Below are 19767 nucleotides of genomic sequence, written 5' to 3' on the forward strand. Positions count from 1 at the left end.
GACCCTAATGGGAGCCCTCATACAAGGTTTCTTCGACTATGCTTGCACCTCTTGGTACCACAGCACCTCAAAGGCCCTTGAAACAAGGCTCCAGACTTCCCAAAACAAACTGGTCAGGCTACTACTTGGCCTCCCTCCCCGAACCCACCTCACCCCTGCCCACTTTGACAGGCTGGAATGGCTTAGGGTTGATGACAGAGTACAGCATCTTGCAATGGGTCAGGTCCACAAGATTCGATACACCACCAAGATACCCATGTACCTGTCTAAATACTTCCTTAATGTCAGCGAAGTCCACACCCACAACCCCAGAGGGAGCTCAACAAACCATGTGCAACCCAGATTTGGCACAAACAAGGGACTAAATTAATTTTCGCTCCTATGCCACCAAAATGTGGAACGCCCTACCAACATGCAAATCCCTTGACTCCTTCAAAACCGCTCTCAAAGGGCACCTACGGACGGCTGCAATTCGAAACTGGCCCCCGTAAAATATGAATCCCCCACCCACCCCTTTTCCCCCTCACAGTAGGCCTATATGTTTTCTTTTCCCTGATGATGTCCTGTTTTTTGGCTATACAGAAGTGTACATATTTGTATGTCTCTAAATGTTATGATGAATTGAACAAGGTGGACCCTCTTGTAAACAATTGTGCTTTATTAGGTCGTCCACTCACAGTTAACAGTTTTTTGTATTGAGTTAATTGTGCTTGAAATTACTGTAATTCTGCAAACTATTAATAAATACTTCAATCAATCAATCAATCAATCAATCAATCAATCCAGTTGGTTGACTTGAGAATCTTGTTTGCTTGAGAAAAAAAAAAGACTATAGGTGAGGGCATATATGAAAAAAAGGCACCTTACCCTCAAAAAATTGCAACAGAAGGTTTCTCAACTGTTTTGTGTAGTATTAGGTGTCCTTAATAACATACTAAAAGTTTACCAAAGTTTGACCATGCGAAAGGTGTTATTTTCAAGATGGCGTCCAAGATGGCCAAAAAATCATTAAAATAGCCTAACTCCTTCATTATTTATCGTAGACAAGTATTTTTTGTGTCTAACCCTATGTTTTTGAGGCCTGTGAATCCATTGGACTTGTCAAAATGGCAGAGATAGAATCAGATCATTGTGAAATCCAATATTTTATATTTGACTCTATTAAAACTCTCTGAAATGGACACCCATTTCAAGTTAAAAGGATATACCCAGGGGGCAAAGGGGGTTGACCTGCATTTGTCATAACATACAAAGTTGTCCACCAGAAATAATATCTATGACCCCCTAGGATCACAACCTATATGGACAACTCGGTCAATTTTGTTGCGAAAGTCCAATATGGCCGCCCCCAATATTAGCCCCTATTAGTTATAATGGGGGGTGAATAGGGCAAAATGAGAGATATTTCCACGAAACTTCTCAGGTTGATCAATGATATGAATACGAACATTTTTTGTATTGCAAGTTTCCATGAAATCCAATATGGCCGCCACAATATGGCCTCCACAATATTAGCACCAAGAAAATAGGTTTTGGCTCTAACTTCTGAACCAGATGAGCTAGAAATGCAAACTCGGTGTCTATTTCATGGTTTCTGACCATGAGAGACTCAATGGAATACCTATTTTTATTATTGGGTGTGTCTGGACCCTTATTGTGCATATTTACAAGATGGTGGCTACCCGAAATAGTGCTTTACCATGATTTCTACCATGATTGTTGACTGTTTTGGCAAACACAAGCAATATTAATCCATTGGCTAAGATTCATGGCACAGAAGGAACATATTTTCTTGAGCTTGCATATTTTCAAAATGGCTGCAAACATGAAAAAGAAAAGAGACATTACATTTCCTGTCATATCCTATTACCCAGGGGGGCAAACCACCCCTTTTTGGATACCTGCATTTGCCATAACATCAAAGGTTGTCCACCAGAAATATCTATGACCCAATAGAATCACAACCTATATGGACACACCGGTCAATTTCTTTGCTGGAAATCCAATATGGCCACCACAATATTAACCCCCTTTAGCCTATAATGCGGGTGAATAGGGCAACATTTTTAACTGAGGGATATTTCCACGAAACTTCACAGGTTGATCAATGATATGAATACCATAATGGTTTGTATTGGAAGTTTCCATGATATCCAATATGGCCACCACAATACTAGCACCCAGAAAATAGGTTTGGCTCTAAATTCTGAACCAGATGAGCTATAAATACAAACTCATGGTTTCTAACCACGAGAGATATATACTGTAAATATTTTAGCCATAATTTCCTTCTATTAAGTATTATTGTTCTGGGGTGTTTCTTTGCAGAAAGACATCCCTCTGGCTGTATTTTGGTTTTGTTCTACTGTTTCTGTTGGCATTTCCTCTGTTTATGTTGACAATCATCCCTGGCAGGGACGTGCATCGCCAAGCCGGAGATCCCTTCACTGAGTATGGATGGTCTCTCAGTGATGGTCCCCTGTCCATCTAGAGCCAGCCTGGCCTATGCCAGAAAATCTGTTCATGTGCCAGGGACTGGAGACAAGATGCAGCAGGAGCTTCACTCCATTCCTGACTGGGGATGCATCACCATTATCTTGGACTCTGGCTGGCATCCTGTCATGAAAGGACGCGATGAGAGAGATCAATGTCCCTGGACAGCCAAACTTGCCAGGGATCTGCCACAGGCCCTCACGATTGACTGTGTGAAAGGCCTTGGTGAGGTCGACAAACACCATATAGAGACCCTTCTGCTCTCTGCACTTTTCTTGCAGCTGGCAAATGGAAAAGATCATGTTACAGGTACCTCTGCCTCCGTGGAAACCACATTGGGATCCAGGGACAACATTCTCAGCATGGCTGATTAGCCGGTTGAGGATGATTCTTGCTAAGATCTTTACTGTGATGTTCAGGACTCAGGAGGGCTATACCATGATGGTTATCGTAGTATGCCCTGTCCCCTTTCCTCTTGTAAACATGCACTATGGATGCGTCCTTGAAGTCTGGAGGGACTTCCCCCTATCCAGATTACCTGGTACAGGTGCCATGCCTCCATTCTTGTAGATGTCTGCAGGCAACCCATCACCTCCTGGTGCCTTTCCAGAAGTGGGTTGTTGGAGTGCTTTCACTGTCTCTGCACTGGTGGGGGGGGGGTCAGCCAGATCAGCTTTGATTGGCAGCTGGGGTATCGTGGCAATATCCTCTTCGGAAATTGAGGACTCTCAACACCTCACTGAAGTGCTCTTCCCAGTGTGCTAGGATGTCACTCTTGTCAGTGAGCAGGACACTTGTCAGAGGAGTGGACTGGAGTTGAGCCAGTGGTTTTGGGCCCATAAAGAGCACACAGAATGATGCATGCATCTGAGACATTCCCAGTCAGGAATGGAGTGAAGCTCCTGCTGCATCTTGTCTCCAGTCCCTGGCACATGAACAGATTTTCTGGCAGCCTTTGATACAGCTACATGATATTGTCTTGTTCATTGACATAGGCCAGGCTGGCTCTGTAGATGGACAGGGGACTGCATTCCCGTCACTGAGAGACCATCCATACTCAGCGATTCACGTCCCTGCCAGGGATGATTGTCAACATAAACAGAGGAAATTCCAACAAACAGTAGAACAAAACCAAAATACAGCCAGAGGGATGTCTTTCTGCAAAGAAACACCCCAGAACAATAATATCTTTCGTGGTTAGAAACCATGAGTTTGTATTTATAGCTCATCTGGTTCAGAAGCCAAACCTATTTTCTGGGTGCTAGTATTGTGTTGGCCATATTGGATATCATGGAAACTTCCAATACAAACCATTATGGTATTCATATCATTGATCAACCTGTGAAGTTTCGTGGAAATATCCCTCAGTTAAAAATGTTGCCCTATTCACCTGCATTATAGGCTAATGGGGGCTAATATTGTGGTGGCCATATTGCATTTCCAGCAAAGAAATTGACCGGTGTGTCCATATAGGTTGTGATTCTATTGGGTCATAGATATTTCTGGTGGTCAACCTTTGATGTTATGGCAAATGCAGGTATCCAAAAAGGGGTGGTTTGCCCCCCTGGGTAATAGGATCTGACAGGAAATGTAATGTCTCTTTTCTTTTTCATGTTTGCAGCCATTTTGACAATATGCAAGCTCAAGAAAATATGTTCCTTCTGTGCCATGAATCTTAGCCAATGGATTAATATTGCTTGTGTTTGCCAAAACAGTCAACAATCATGGTAGAAATCATGGTAAAGCACTATTTCGGGTAGCCACCATCTTGTAAATATGCACAATAAGGGTCCAGACACACCCAATAATAAAAATAGGTATTCCATTGAGTCTCTCATGGTCAGAAACCATGAAATAGAACGGTGTAGTATGAAAAAAGCAACCAAAAAAAATAGGGGTTAGCGGTACTGAGCCTTCACGTGGCGGCCCTGTTTTGACTAATTTCACAGTACCACACAGTAATAATGCATTTATTCCTTAAGTAAATTGTTGAAAGCTTCAACATAATTTGAATTACAAGTAAAATCACCAATGATGGGCATTATGGCACGTGGAAAAAGGATACATGTAAATTTATATTGGAAAGCGTTCATTTTGAACCTTTAAAACCACTTATAACCACCTTATAACCACTTTTTCAAATACACTAGTTATTATAATCATAACTGTAATTTATATAAGCTAATTGGATTCCTACATAACTAAAACATAGGGTTAGACACCAAAATTACTTGTCTAGGATGAATAATGGATGAGTAATGGTCTTTTAAGAACTGGCGGCGGCCATCTTGAAAATGACACCTTTCGCATGGTCAAACTTTGGTAAACTTTTAGTATGTTATTAAGGACACCTAATACTACACAAAACAGTTGAGAAACCTTCTGTTGCAATTTTTTTAGGGTCAAACCATAATTGCACCTGTCTACTAGTCGGCAGAGTGACCATAGGTCGTGACTCGTCACGTGGTGGTCACTCATTGGTCCTGTTGTCTTGGAGTTGCGGATGATCTTCATTGGATGCGAACTTCAAGTCCCAGCATTCCATGCGCATGAAAACAACATTGAGGTGGCGGGTAGGTGACTAAACTACTACAATGAAAACATAATATACACGGTCTATATATTTATCCATTTATTAAACATCTCAAGACACACTTGAGACGTACTGAATTGTGTGGAAAACTCATGCATAAAGGTTTTGCGTGTAAAGCTTTTGCACATTTAGCTTTACACGTGTGTGCTCTAGCGAGCTAGCGAGCTAGCTTAACTGTATGTTTTGATCAGCAAAGTTTGCACATATGAAAGAATATCACATATGTTGCATAAATTCTGATTTTAATATTGGTTATGACCTGTGCCTATAGTTCATGCCCTCCTCTCCTCACTCAGAAATGAGAAAAGACTGGGAATTAGTGATTTTCAGCATTGTCTGATTATTTCATTCAAAGGACGAATGTACTCTTCCCTCATTATCATCCCATTATAAAATATCTAGTGTTGCAAATTGCGGCCAATCAATCATCCGTGTAGAAACGTATGTTTGTATATAACGTGTATAATAATCTGTATATATATCATTTTTAGGGAAACCTTTATGTATACTGTAGGTAATGCCATTGAGACCTGTCCTGAGGTCTTATTCTGAAGAGTGATCTGGTAATAATATAATATCAACATTGTTCCTTACAGAACCAATAACAAGCAACGCTATATGATGCAGTTGTGAAGAAGAGAGGGTGTATGACTGCTATCCAACAGCAAGTCACTTCGCCACAGAAGACACAATGCCCTACCACTGTGTGGCTTACGGGTGTGGGAAAACGGTGGAAGATGGTGTAACTCTCTACAAATTCCCCAAAGACCCAGAGGAGTTCCGAAAATGGGAGAAACAGGTGCAGCGGACCCGCAGCCACTGGGCCGCCTCACCCAGGTCTCACTTGTGCAGTGATCATTTTGGCAGGGAGTACTTTGACCTTAAGCAGCCCTATTCCATGCTCAAATCAGTGGCTGCTTCCGGGACCTTGAGGCTGAAGTCTGGGGCTGTACCAACAGTGTTCATCCGACCCACCTGCTCCACCTGTAATGGAGTGGGCTGCATCGAGTGCCTGCCTCCGATTCAAAGAAAGCTCATAGCATTGGGCCAGACAGAATCCAATCCCGCAGTAAGTCATTGTTTCAGAGAGTGCGATAAGTACTTATTTTAAAATTGGGTTGCAGTGTTTACTATACGAGTCTGTCCTTTTCTTTTAAACTTTACTGATGAGTGTTATTTTACTGTCTGACTTAGCCCCGTATGGAAACTTTCCTTCCGCTCATACTGTAGCTCCAAAAAGTAACGGTCAGCCCCAACGCTCTTCCAAGAACATGCAGGTGGAAAATCCAATTCAACATCTGACCAGGGGAGGCAGTAATGTTGCCTCTGCGGCCACAATTTCACTTCCTTGAAAAACATGGAAACGGCTGACTGATTAAGCGATTTAAATGCCCGTTGCAACCCGTCACTCTATGTTCTTGTTCTTGTAAGAATTGTGTAATGTCTGTGTATAGTGGAAAATATGCGCTGGTTCTTAAACGTGGCTCAGTGGTCCGGGCGCCTTGGCTGGTAGTCCAGTCTGGCAGTGTGCTGCGGGTTCGGCTCCCGGTCCCGACGGCCTTTGCTGCATGTCTTCCCCCATCTATATCCCCATTTCCTGTCGGCCTACTGTCTGTCCCTCCATAACAAAAAAATATATAAAATAAAGGCGAAAGCCACAAAAACACAAAAAAACAAACAAAAAAAACCAATATGCAGAATGGGTACATTTCAAACGAAAGCACAACTCGATACAAAAACTGTTACTGTGGACGACACCATAAAGCATGAATTCATCAGAACATTTAGAGACATACAAAATGAGCCAGATAGCTGGCTGTGAAGGGGACATACAATAGACTAGTCTGGACAGGATTTGCATCAAGGGCAGGCCAATAGAGCGTTGCAGTCCCGCCCCCTACCAGGGCCCAGGAAATGATTCCCCGTTCAATTTCCGCATAGACATTTCAAAAAGTATTTGTATAAAGACCTTTTAAGCCTCATACAAAGCCAACTCGAGTTGTGACAAATCATGACAACAAACGGGCCGAATAAATAATTAGAAGAAAACTGCAGGTTACAACACTTTTTTGTTGTTTTTCTTCTTTGTAATTATTTGTTTGGCCCAAAATGTTGTTTGTTGTCATGATTTGTCACAACTCGAGTTGGCTTTGTCCGTGGCGTAAACGTCTTTAAATAAATACTTTTTGAAAAGCCTATGGAGAAAATGAACGGGGTCTCACGTTGTCATGTGGTAAATGTGCTGCGACTGCGACGCTCTATAGTGCTTCATTTGTGCTGTGTCAGTTATGCCTTGTCGCATAGGCTTTTATCCCTTAGCTCTCCTACACTGTTCCTCCCATCTCTCCTACGGTCACCTTTAACCCATTTAGACCTGACGTCGAAAAATGTAAAAAATGTCTTCAAAATCCTGACAGTTTTCTGAAAAACCTTATGTTTCTGTATCAGTGGTGCTCAGTATTTCATGTCAAGGACCTCCGCCCCCATCTGAAAATATGTTGTTCCAGGGACCCCCCCAGGAGCAAAGATTTGAGTTAAAATGTTCACTCTGTAATATATATTCAAAGATTAGAGGCACATTTTCACGATTTTTCAAAAATATCAGACCTACAAGCTCATAGTGCGGCACTTGGTGCCGCGCTATGAGCTTGTAGATCTTATATTTTTCAATAGCTAAAGTATAACAATGCTTTAAAACACCAAAAGGGGTTCCTGCCCAGAATGGGTTAATAATAATATTGAAACAAAAATCCAATCCAACCCTAAATCAAAGTTGGGGGTTAGAAGGAGTTACACATGCACCCTTAACAAAATAACACACAGCACTATAGCAGGGCTCCAGACTCACTTTTTTGTTGGTTGCACTGGTGCGCCAAACATTGTCAAATGTAGATGCACCAGCATATCATGTATAATGGATGCACCCACATATACACACACAGACCTGGTAAATGTAAGGTGCAACTGGTGCAACCAATGGCCATTTTTAGTTGCATTGGACATATTATTTTGGTTGCATGCATGTACACCCAAAATGGGTCTGCATAGAATCAACCATTCCTCACACTCTAACCATATTTATATGTTTTTGTCTCAACAGACCGATGATGATGTGGCCCCGTTGGAGTTAGATGAGGCTGAGCTAGGAGGCGAGGAAGTCTGCGAGGAAAAAAACCCTTTTCAGTCTCGAAAAAAGGTCAAGGAAGACAGACCAGGTAAGGAGCAAATGTCAACAGGGGAGCAAGAACTTGAGTTTACACTACCAGGTACTGGTAAATATGCCTGTACTAGTATATGTATAGTACCTGGTAGTATAGGTACACTACATATATATATATATACTACAACATTATAACATTGATTAGACCATTCCAGGTCCATTATTGTTAAATATCTTTTTATATGGTGGCTATATAAGTGTGCTGCCTTTTCTTCACTTTTGACTTATTGTTTTCTGTAGTATAATATTGATGATATCTATTATGATGATGCATAAAGTTTACGGTTACAATGTTATAATACACGAGAGAACAGCCCGACTCAACCCATATGATTTGAACTCTTGAGTCCAGGTAGAGAATGAAACCTAACATGGATGCATTCACTCCCTGCTCACATGCTTGGTGTGCTTGTTGACGGGTATGATCTTAAGAGCAAAATGGCTGCTGTGTGAATATGGTCAATCCTTGGTGCTACCATTCTTTTTGTACTCTAGCTGTGTGCGAGATGTGTGGTACAAGTGGGACCACTGGTACATTCTTCTCCAAGACCAAACGCTTCTGCAGTGTCTCCTGCTCACGCTCCTATTCCTCCAATTCTAAGAAGTCCTCCGTACTGGCACGTCTACAGGTAAGAGAAATAGAGATGCAGGTCATCACAAATAATGGAGGGGGAGGGAAATTAATGACTTATAAATCAATTAATTTAATGATAATGATGAAACTCTTTGACTTTCTATCTCCAAGATGTTCTGAACTGGGATCACAATTGTTCATTGGTCAAGAAATAATGAACCAATAATATTCAATTACAAAATATTTCTCTATCAAAGTGGTTCTTTCAATATCTTTCAATATAAAAATGTATAAGTGGTACCTTCTGATACTCTTTCCATGAGAGCTTTGCCCGTATTCCTCTACTACTGTGTGGCCTCAATCTAAACTTCCCCTCTGTCCCATTAACTACTTAATCTCTATTATACTAAGCATATGACAATGCTACCTGCAAGCTTGTAGATTGGCTTTTTTGAAAGAAAGAAAAATACATTTTTGATGGCAGGTAATGGGGCTGAGCGATACGAATTCAAATTGATATCACAATTATTTCAAACGTTTGCCTCAATTATGATTGAATATATGATTATTTTAAAAAGTGAAAATGGCAGATGTTCTTGCTCATTAATTACCTTTGTCTCCCTAGGGAAAGCCCCCATCAAAGAAGGCAACAGTGCTGCCCAAGGTGGCCAAGGCCCTTCCCATCACTGGACCGGGTGGTGAGAGCACACACACAAACACACACACACACACACATTTTCAATATTTGTGAGAGATTATGATCACATTTATAATCTTTCTTTACTTTGGAGTTTGGACTACGGTTGCATGATTGAAAATTTGTGCTGGCGGTGCACATTATAATGTATTATAGATGTGGTAGGACTGTTTTATGATATCACTAGCTATGCAGCTCCTTTTTCTAGTATAGTAAACTATACTAAAAAATATTTAGTCATGTAGCAAATGTATTCCCTGTCAGAACATTTACATTTTGACTTATGACCCAGCAGTTGAGAAACGTTTTTATCCTTTAGTCTTTTGTTTTTGCATTTAGATTAGAGTGTGTAGTGAGACAGGAAACCTAGGGAATAGAGGGGGAGACATGCAAGATGGATTTGACCCCTGGTCCTCACGACTCACAAGGAGTATGGTCAGTGTACTAACTGACACTGATCCACCAGGCAGGCACTGCTGAAACCCTTGAGTTTATTCAATACACTAGTAGGCATATTTGCCCATCTTCTCTGACTGGCTGTGCTCTCTTGTCAGTAGTATAGCTTGATGAGGTATTGGGTTGTTTAACCTTGTCTAACCCTGTGTGGCATGTTGTTAATTTGTAACTACAGTTCTATTCTAACCTCAGGCTTTGATTGGGGGTCCTACCTGGACAGGGAAACATCTGTGGCTGCTTCTGTCTCCTGCTTCAGACATGTGAGTTGGAACTGGGCGGAGATTCTTTATCCTCTCTTTATTAGCCATTGCTGTGTGTTCTTATATGAGCAATTCCTCATTGTTAATTATTTATTTTATTTAATTTTTTGTTTCTTTTTACCCCTTTTTTCACCCCAACTTGGTCGTTGTGCTAATTGATTCTTCCCTCACACATTTCTGTGTTGTCACTGCTGTTGTATCCTACTGACTCACCTACCAGTGAGGAGCCCCAACCGTGAGGGCGTAGACTAGAGCCTATGTCCTATTGTACAGACGCTCGACAAAGCCGGATGCTCCACTGTGAATTTGAACCCACAACCTCTGTGGTGGTGGGCAGCTACTTTACCACTGCACTACCGGAGCGCCACCCCATTGTTAATACTTGTAGGATCACAGCAACATTGACTGAGCACTATCTGCACACATAGAGTCCAAAGAGTCCTTGTATTATTGGTGTATTAGGTAACTTCTATAGTTGCCCATGCCACTCTGGATAAGCCGATGAGAATCACTATATTGTAAAATGTGCCAAACATTTAACTGAAATAATCTTCAATTCCAGCATTAAACGCAGCCGATATCCCTGACTAAAAGGGTTTTTCTCTGACTCTTCCCTTCCTGCAGGCTCCCCTGTGTGCCCAGTGGGATGATATCACTGTAGGGATGAAGGTGGAGGTGCTGAACACCAACGCAGTCCTGCCCAGTAAAGTCTACTGGATCGCCACTGTCATTCAGTTAGCAGGTCTGTACTGTACACCTGTATGTGTGGCGCATGGATTCATTGAGCCATTATAGCAAAGTAGCACTTCTTAAGAAGTGACGGTTTACATGTAAGAAATGTAATTCTTGGTGTCACCATGGCCTACCTCTCTGTCCTCGTCTCCAGGATACAAAGCTCTGTTAAGGTATGAAGGCTTTGATTACGACAGCAGCCATGATTTCTGGTGCAACCTCGGTTCAGGGGAATTGTACCCAATCGGTTGGTGTGCAATGACCAGCAAGTTGCTGGTTCCACCTCAAGGTGAGTATTCACTGATATGCCCATGTATGGAGATCTCTGTCAGTCTTTGTCCCTTTTTATGCCCATATATGGATAGCTCATTACCTGTCAGTCCTTGTATGTGTATTTGCCCCTTTAGCATGCATTTTATAATCTGAATCACCTTGAAACAAGCAAAGAAACCATGAAAAGGAAATGTCTCTAATAGATGTGCAGCAGTACATCCCTGATTGGAAGGAGTATCTGATGAAGAAACTGGTTGGGGCCTTCACTCTACCTGTCGACTTCTACATGAAGGTAGGCATGAGTTTATTTTATTTATTTATTTGTGAGGGGTGCTAGGCCCTCCTATGTCCAGCTTTTGGTGTGTGCACAAACCTTGTACTACACAAAGTAAAATAAATGCGGAGCTCCCCCTAGTGGTCCTTGGAACAATAAAAAAAAACATTTTTTTTAGAGAACTAATGAAAGTTACAGGTATGGTGTGTAAGATATGAAGTGTGAGATTATCATAATGACAGTAATCTTTAATCATATGATATTCAAGGGCTTTTGGAGAGAAATTAGTGTGCGTGCGCGCGTGCGTATGCTCTGTCTGTAGCATAGACTTATATCACCCTGTGCTCATACTGTGTTTGAAGTAAACACAACATGCATTTTGAGAACCCACAAAAACACACAATCATTCTACAGTTGTGGCCCCCGGCCTAATCTAGTTTAATACCCCTGGTGTACGATGATAAGAACCCTCACTACACACGGGTGTGATATTTTTGAGTGGTGTAATTTTTTATATATATATCTGTACCTTCCTAGATATTTGTATGTTTGTATGTATACGTGACGTATACATTGCACTTTCCTGTATGTCAGGGACTGATGATGTATATTAACCCATTTTGGGCAGGAACCCGTTTTGGTGTTAGCATTATGTTATGCTTTAGCTATTGAAAACTAGCAGATCTACAAGCTCATAGCGGACCACCGAGAGGTCTGCTATTTTTGAAAAATCGAAGAACGACTGACATAGAAACATAGCTTTTTCAGAAAACTGTCAGGATGTAGAAGACATTTTTAGAATCTGATCTCAGGTCAAAATGGGTTAACATTCTTGCCTAACTCCTTATATTTTTACACTGCTTCCTAACTACTGTTATCTTTTGTATTGGATAGCGTGTGGGGTTAGCAACCTATTACTTAAGTTGCTATTAAATGCCTTGATCTCATATTCAACCATAGGCCTTAATATTGCCTATCATTTATAAACAGCTTTTGTCCCCGCCCGTCTCAAGTTTTGCCATTGACGATGAACGGAGAAATGGCGCCAGAATTCCGCTAAATATGACGTAACATTAAACGCCATTGACATTGATCACATAGATTACATCATATGTAAACGAGCAAATCGGCTAACCAATCACAGGCAACAGGCATTCTGATTGGCCAGTATGTGATGATACATGATTATGTATGATGATAAGAGCGCCCCTCACTTCACACGGGTGTGATTCTTTTTGTTATTAAAACCCTCTGTCTCACATTTTCTTTTAAAATGCTAATTTTGGTCATGGGTGGTATGGCCGACTTCGTACTGTAGCCTAGGGGATATTATGTTATTTTAACAGGCTTAAAAACACATCTTGCAGACAAAGAGAGCTTTTCAACCGAAAGCCAACTATTAGGGAATTTGAGCACTGATGCCACACAATTTGGGACGCCTGAAAAGTCTACGAAATGAGGGACTGTCCCACGCAAAGGGTCTGTTAATAGTTTAGCTGATAGTTTATGAACTAATTTCACACTGAAAAGTATCAGTTGGTCATTTCTACCTGAGTGCAATAATACCCTTATCCCTACAGTTAGCAGAGAGCATGAAGTGCTCATTCAAGCCAGGCTTGCGGGTGGAAGTGGTGGACAACAAGCACATTGCCCGGACGCGAGTGGCCGTGGTGGACAAGGTGATCGGGGGCCGCCTTCGGCTGCTGTATGAGGACGCAAATCCTGATGGACCAGATAAAGTCACCCCAGATTTCTGGTGCCACATGTGGAGCCCGCTCCTCCACCCGATCTGCTGGTCCAATAAAGTGGGACACATCATTAAGGCCCCAGGTTTGAAGCCATACACTTTTGTTAGCCCTCAAGTACAAATGTTTCAATACTAGGGAAAAATAAATGAAGCGAGAATAGAAAAGAAAGACAAAGGGATTTTGAGGCATAACGTTTTCAAGTGACATTGATGAATGATTTTCTACTTTTCTACAACTACCCATCTAAAATGTATTTTATTGATGTATTATTTTTTACAAAATACAAAAAATGGTACCCACATCCACACAGCAATTCAACCTCTATTCAACCCTGCATCGTCATGTCATATGGTATTTTATTCTTCTCTTCCAGCTAAGAGAACAGAAAGTGGTCTGTCTCGGAAGGGTCCGCCAGACACCTTTGCCATGCTGTTTAAAAGGGTAAAGTGAAGATCCCCAATTCCCCATTGAAGATACACGACTAAGCCGTTAATATGCACTGTGTCACACAACTAAGTATAAATCAGGTGTTGGTTTTCATAAAGAAAAGGTCACAGGATAACTGGTTGTATCGTCTCTGATCCACAGCCCAGGGTGGTGTACATGGCAGGAGGATTCTTTGAGGAGGGAATGAAACTAGAGGTTATAGACCCCCTCAACCTAGTTAGCATCTGTGTTGCTTCTGTACACAAGGTAAGAGACCCCCACCATTATTTGCCTCGCATTGGCTTGATTGTGTGAGTTGTGACACTCTTGTCCTCCTCGTCCGTCCGTCCGTCTGTCTCTCAGGTGTTGTTGGACGGCTATCTGATGGTCAGCATAGATGGTGCTGATCCAAAAAACGGTGGTGACAAATTTTGTTACCACGCCTCCTCTCATGCCATCCTGCCCACTGGCTACTGCCAGAAGAAGAACATCCCCCTCACAGTACCTCCAGGTACTGTACATATTTGTACTTATTCTCACTTATTCACTTAAACTAACAAAACAAGGGTGTAAGAATGGTGTCTTGGTGTGGCTTCCATCGGCATCTCTGACATATTATATTGATGCCAGTCTTGCCCAAATATACCTATATGAATACACGAAACATTCAAGGGGGTGACAAATTTCTGCCACCAGATTATGACTCGGAGACATTCACCTGGGACAAATACTTGCAGGAAACCGGAGCTAAAGCTGCACCACCACGGCTATTCAACACTGTAAGTTGACATTGTCCTAACCAGTAATTGTCCTAAAAAAAACATCATATTATTAATTATTATCTGATTGTATCATCAGGACTACCCAGGACATGGCTTCTCCCCCAACATGAAGCTGGAGGCGTCTGACCTCATGGAGCCGCGGTTGGTGTGTGTGGCCACTGTGAGGCGCTGTGTGGGCCGCCTGCTTCTCATTCACTTTGATGGCTGGGATGAGGAGTTTGATCAGTGGGTGGACCACCAGTCCCCAGACATCTACCCTGTTGGCTGGTGTGATGTCACCGGTTACCAACTCCAACCGCCTTACCCACCTGGTAAGGGTCTTTACTCTGTGCCAATAAAGAGGTCCTACAGCTGTACAGAGCCTACTAACAATATAACAAGGGTCTGATGTACCCTGTATTAACAAAGCACACAGTTACCTCTGTTAATCCAGAGGCCTTTACTATAAAGCCCTCATACAGTATAAGTGCAGTTCTGGGCTGGCATGTCTGAAATTCCCATGCTGATATCTGATTGTAGTCTCCACCCTTGCCTTTAGTGCAGGGCTGGGCAACTTTGATGATGGAGAGGGCCACTATATTTCCACACTCACTCCCTAGAGCCATATATTACTGTCGTAGCAGTTTTGAGCTTGTAGATCGGCTATTTTTGCTATATTCGAATTGAAATCTTGAATTATTTTTTGCTATTTTTGAATTGGAATCCTGACAATTTACATTTTTATGTCATTTCAAATGCCTTTAATTTTATACTTGTGTTGAGCATTGAGCCACTAATTTAGACTGAAGTAATTCAAGCTGTTGAATGTTTGCATGTTGTGGAATTGTAAACAGCTGAAACCAATATTATATCAGTATTCTGACATTAACCTGAGGGCCACATTAAGTGAAGGTGGGGGCCGCATGTGGCCCCCGGGCCGCCAGTTGCCCACCCCTGCTTTAGTGTGTACACAAATACACAAGATCTGATAGTTTATTCTATTTCATATATTTACATGGCTGGGTTTAACTGAGCAGGTTAATGGTTGGTGTGGGTGTTGATCATATCTCACCCACTACTCTAAATTCATTAGAAATCACCCAGCCCTCTCTATTAATGATATTATGGTGTTATCATAAAACAGTTCTTACTACCACAAAACCACCAGGAGCCTTCGTTGGTTGGTTGAAGCAACCAATGGAAAGATACCAGTTTCAACTTTCCAGAGATGGAGAACTACAGTACAATGTCCCAACCCTCTGCCCTATGGTATTGTCAACTTAATATTTTTTCTATATAAAACTGACAGATTCTTTGTTCCCTCTCTAAGACGCAGCAGAGAACCAGGCAGTGCGCCCCAAGAAATCAAAGCCTACCGTGTATAAGGGAAAGAAGAGTAAGTTCTTCCACCTCAAAAACCTTTTGTAGTGTACTAAACTTTGCACTGTTGTGGAAATTCCATACATACACTACTAGAAAACCACAATATCCGTACAAGGTGTACATATTACACTACTACTGTTTTTTTTACGACTGAGGCGTGGCTTTCACTAGTAGTGTATGTACAGAATTGTCAATCCGTGTTATTTCACCGTGTTTGGGTGAGATCGGGTTGACATTATTTAGGATTCTGTGCTATTGGGTTACAACTCGGACAGGGCTGAGTCGGCTCAGACTCGAACTTCGCAACGTTCGCCACGGCAACTCGCTCAGTGGTGGTTCAAGTTCGCATGAGACGGCGACCTTCCATCGCGGTCTATCGGGAGGATTTCAGTGTAATAAAAGATTTTTGGGTTTTCTAGTAGTGTATGTACGGAATTGCCATTCCGTGTTATTTCACCGTGTTAGGGTGAGGCCGGCTTGCTGTGTGCAGATATTAGATAACGGGAGAGATCAGTTCTAAGAGAGCTGAACCAGAAGGTGATCTACTTGCCAGTCTTCATTCTTACTCACTTAAGTGGATCATGACCAAAAGAACAGGATTGCGGATACAAGCGGCTGAAATGGGTTTTCTCGGGAGGTTGGCAAGCATCTCCCTTGAGGGTGAGCAGGGAACAAACTTAACGTTTTGGCTTACCAGTCAAAGTGGCTGGTAGGTTTAAAAGTCTACCAGCCAGGCAGATTTATTCCTGGTCATTTTGTGCAAAAGTGGCGCTTTAGGTAGAATCACAGACAGACAACGGAAGCAATTGAAAATTCAAAAATCTTTAGTGGTTGGTTATGTTTTCCTTATTTATCAGCCAAAGAGAAAATGTACTCGCAAAGTTTCGTTGGTGTTAATTTTGTTCCCTGGGATAAGTGGAGACGGAGAATGAGACTCGAGTAGAGCCGCTGCTCCTTTATGTAGAAAGGAGACAGTTGAGGTGGTTTGGGCCTCTAGTAAGGATGCTCCCTGGTCGCCTCCCCTGGGAGGTCATGGAACATCTAGTAAGGATGCTCCCTGGTCGCCTCCCCTGGGAGGTCATGGAACATCTAGTAAGGATGCTCCCTGGTCGCCTCCCCTGGGAGGTCATGGAACATCTAGTAAGGATGCTCCCTGGTCGCCTCCCCTGGGAGGTGGTTTGGGCATCTAGTAAGGATGCTCCCTGGTCGCCTCCCCTGGGAGGTCATGGAACATCTAGTAAGGATGCTCCCTGGTCGCCTCCCCTGGGAGGTGGTTTGGGCATCTAGTAAGGATGCTCCCTGGTCGCCTCCCCTGGGAGGTCATGGAACATCTAGTAAGGATGCTCCCTGGTCGCCTCCCCTGGGAGGTGGTTTGGGCATCTAGTAAGGATGCTCCCTGGTCGCCTCCCCTGGGAGGTTTTCACACCCAGCTGGAAGGAGGTCATGGAACAGACCGAGGACCAGGTTACGGCGGCAATATTTAGCTTGGAATTCCTCAGAATCCTGTCGATGGCGGTGAAAGAATAGAAAGGAAACTACTCGTCCCTCAATGAATGACTAATGTCTCTCTACTCGTCTTGTTCCGCCACTCAAGGGAAAAGGAGGGAGAAGAGAATGGGCCTTGCTAACCGCATCGAACAACAGTCTGACGAGGATCACGGTTCGTGCCGGACTCCAGACCTCCATCCCGGCGTCGTCGGCCTATCTGCACCTCCAGAACCCAGCCTGGTTGTACCCAAGACAGAGCCAGAAGAGCAGGAGAGTAAGTACAATGAAACAATTGGTGTTTTTGTGGCATTAGTCACGAATGTTCTTTTCCTTGTCCATATCGTCACTGTCGGACAAAAACCTTGTATGTCCACAACGGTTACTTTCTAGGAATGTTAAAAAAAGAACCTGTGTTCCAATGGATCCAATATAGTTATTTATTCGCAAGCTCTTTTTAACTATCTTTTCAATGGTTAAATATTTATAAAACCCACCAACTTTCAAACTGGTGTCCCTATTGTCTATATGTACATTTTTTACATTAAAAGTAAAGGAATATTTGACTGCAAAAAATAAGATTTGAATTAAAACAAGAATATTAATAATCACAATCATGATTTTTGCAGATTACTTACTAGTTAACTTCAAGTTACGCCCCTACAGTACCTTGCTCACAGCACAGAATAGAAAGCTGCACTGAATGCACACCACTGGAATCACACCTCACTTTAATTAAGCTAAAAACTGTAGTTGTCCTTCGGGGGTAAAACTCACTTAATTTCTTAGTATGCCTCAATGTTGTTTAATCAATCATTACAACATTGTAAGCTATGCTAAATCTGACTGATTAGAAATTGGTTTGATTATAATTTCACGTTTCATGCCAAGAAAAGATTGACGCTCAGTGCATCACAGATGCATGTACGTTCTCCGTAACTTAAATTTGTTATTAAAATGAGGCTATAGAATAAGAATATAAAGCAGAAATCCTTAATTTTGATCTCGTCAGAGCCTCAGCATGTTTCTCACTCACTGTGCAAACAGAGAGAAGGGGTCTGCTGCCTTAAAGTTTTATACAATATTTCATATTTAAAAACATGTTCGAATATAATCTAATGGGTTGGTTGTTCTATGAAGAATATTCGACTGCCAGACGGCGATATTAAACAAAGTTTTAGTCATTGACTGAAACCACCTCTCCCATCCCGTCTCTCCAGTCGTTGCTGTGCAGGTGAAGGTGGAGGAGTTGGAGGTGGAGTGCCCTATCTCTGCTCCGTACATTCCCATCGCTCCACTCCCTCTGGCCACTGTGAAGCAGGAGACGGATGGCCAAATGAAGGAAGAGAGTGACACGAAGGCTAGCGACTTAGTGGGAGGAAGAGCGTGCTTGACGAAAGAGGAGACTGCAAACGAGAGAGACGCAGAGCCGAGCGGAAATGAGGACAACGTCGACTTAAAGCAGAGACAGAAGTTGGACCAAGAAGAGGAGACCAGAAGCATCCAGAGCCCCCTGGAAAAGACGTTGGACGCAGGAGAAGAGGGAGGGGCCGGTACGGGGTGGCTGGAAGTGCAAAGAGACAAACGGAAGACTGGAGAAAATATGGAGCCGACTGCAGGGCAAAGTGTGACAGAGAGAGAGCAGAGAGTGGAAGATGTTCATATGACAGAGCGGGGACGGGAGGAGAGCGAGGTCCAAAGTGAACGTGGACAAAGGGAGGGATACACGACAGATGTAAACAAGTTGACAGAGCAGAAACAGAATCTGGACCAAGAAGTGGAGACCAGGAGCATCCAGAGCCCTGCGGAAAAGACGTTGGACGCAGGGGACGGTACTGAGAGGGCAGAAGGGCAAAGCAACGAGCAGGAGGCCACAGCAGATGTGGAGCCGACTGCACAGCAAAGTGTGGCGAGCAGAGAACAGAGAGTGGAGGATGTTCATATAACGGAGCAGGGTAGGGAGGAGAGCAAGGCAAGCGAAGCCCACCACAGTGAAACATTAGAAGACAGACATGGTCATGGGACAGACGAGAGCAGGACAGACTTGATGGAGCAGAACCAGATGGATGTAAATGACACAAAGAAGCAGGCAGAGCAGCAAGAGGAAGCAGAAGCAATGGAACACTGACATTTTGCCTGCACACAAGTCGGAAGGTTTGAAAGAGTATAGATCTTGATTGTAAGGACACTACTGATATTCTTCTGTTTTATTATGTTTATTCCTTCTTGTTCTTTTACATCACGGTATGATAATGGTAAATATATTAACCATTGATTAAAATACTGTACCAACGCTGTTGATTTGAAAGATGCTTGAAATTACATTCACAAAACCAGTAAATGTAATACTTTCTGTAGAAGAGGCTATCCATTGACTATATTCACACAGTGG

The 19767-nt window shown here is 42.6% G+C and overlaps 1 protein-coding gene across 1 annotated transcript; it reads left to right on the forward strand.

Annotated features, from left to right (window-relative positions):
• The first annotated feature begins 4925 nt into the window (after positions 1 to 4925).
• l3mbtl2 (L3MBTL histone methyl-lysine binding protein 2) lies at positions 4926 to 19672 on the forward strand. Its single transcript, XM_079492945.1, has 18 exons — positions 4926 to 5066; positions 5683 to 6155; positions 8187 to 8301; positions 8802 to 8935; positions 9506 to 9578; positions 10226 to 10293; positions 10918 to 11035; positions 11180 to 11314; positions 11502 to 11590; positions 13153 to 13402; positions 13694 to 13761; positions 13909 to 14013; positions 14110 to 14257; positions 14443 to 14525; positions 14605 to 14839; positions 15838 to 15903; positions 17485 to 17652; positions 18596 to 19672. The coding sequence occupies exons 2-18, from the start codon at positions 5778 to 5780 to the stop codon at positions 19501 to 19503; spliced, it is 3141 nt and encodes a 1046-aa protein (XP_079349071.1). The 5' UTR covers positions 4926 to 5066; positions 5683 to 5777; the 3' UTR covers positions 19504 to 19672.
• The last annotated feature ends 95 nt before the right edge of the window (positions 19673 to 19767 follow it).

This window comes from Electrona antarctica, assembly GCF_951216825.1.
Source record: "Electrona antarctica genome assembly, chromosome: 22".
Taxonomy (NCBI): Eukaryota; Metazoa; Chordata; class Actinopteri; order Myctophiformes; family Myctophidae; genus Electrona; species Electrona antarctica.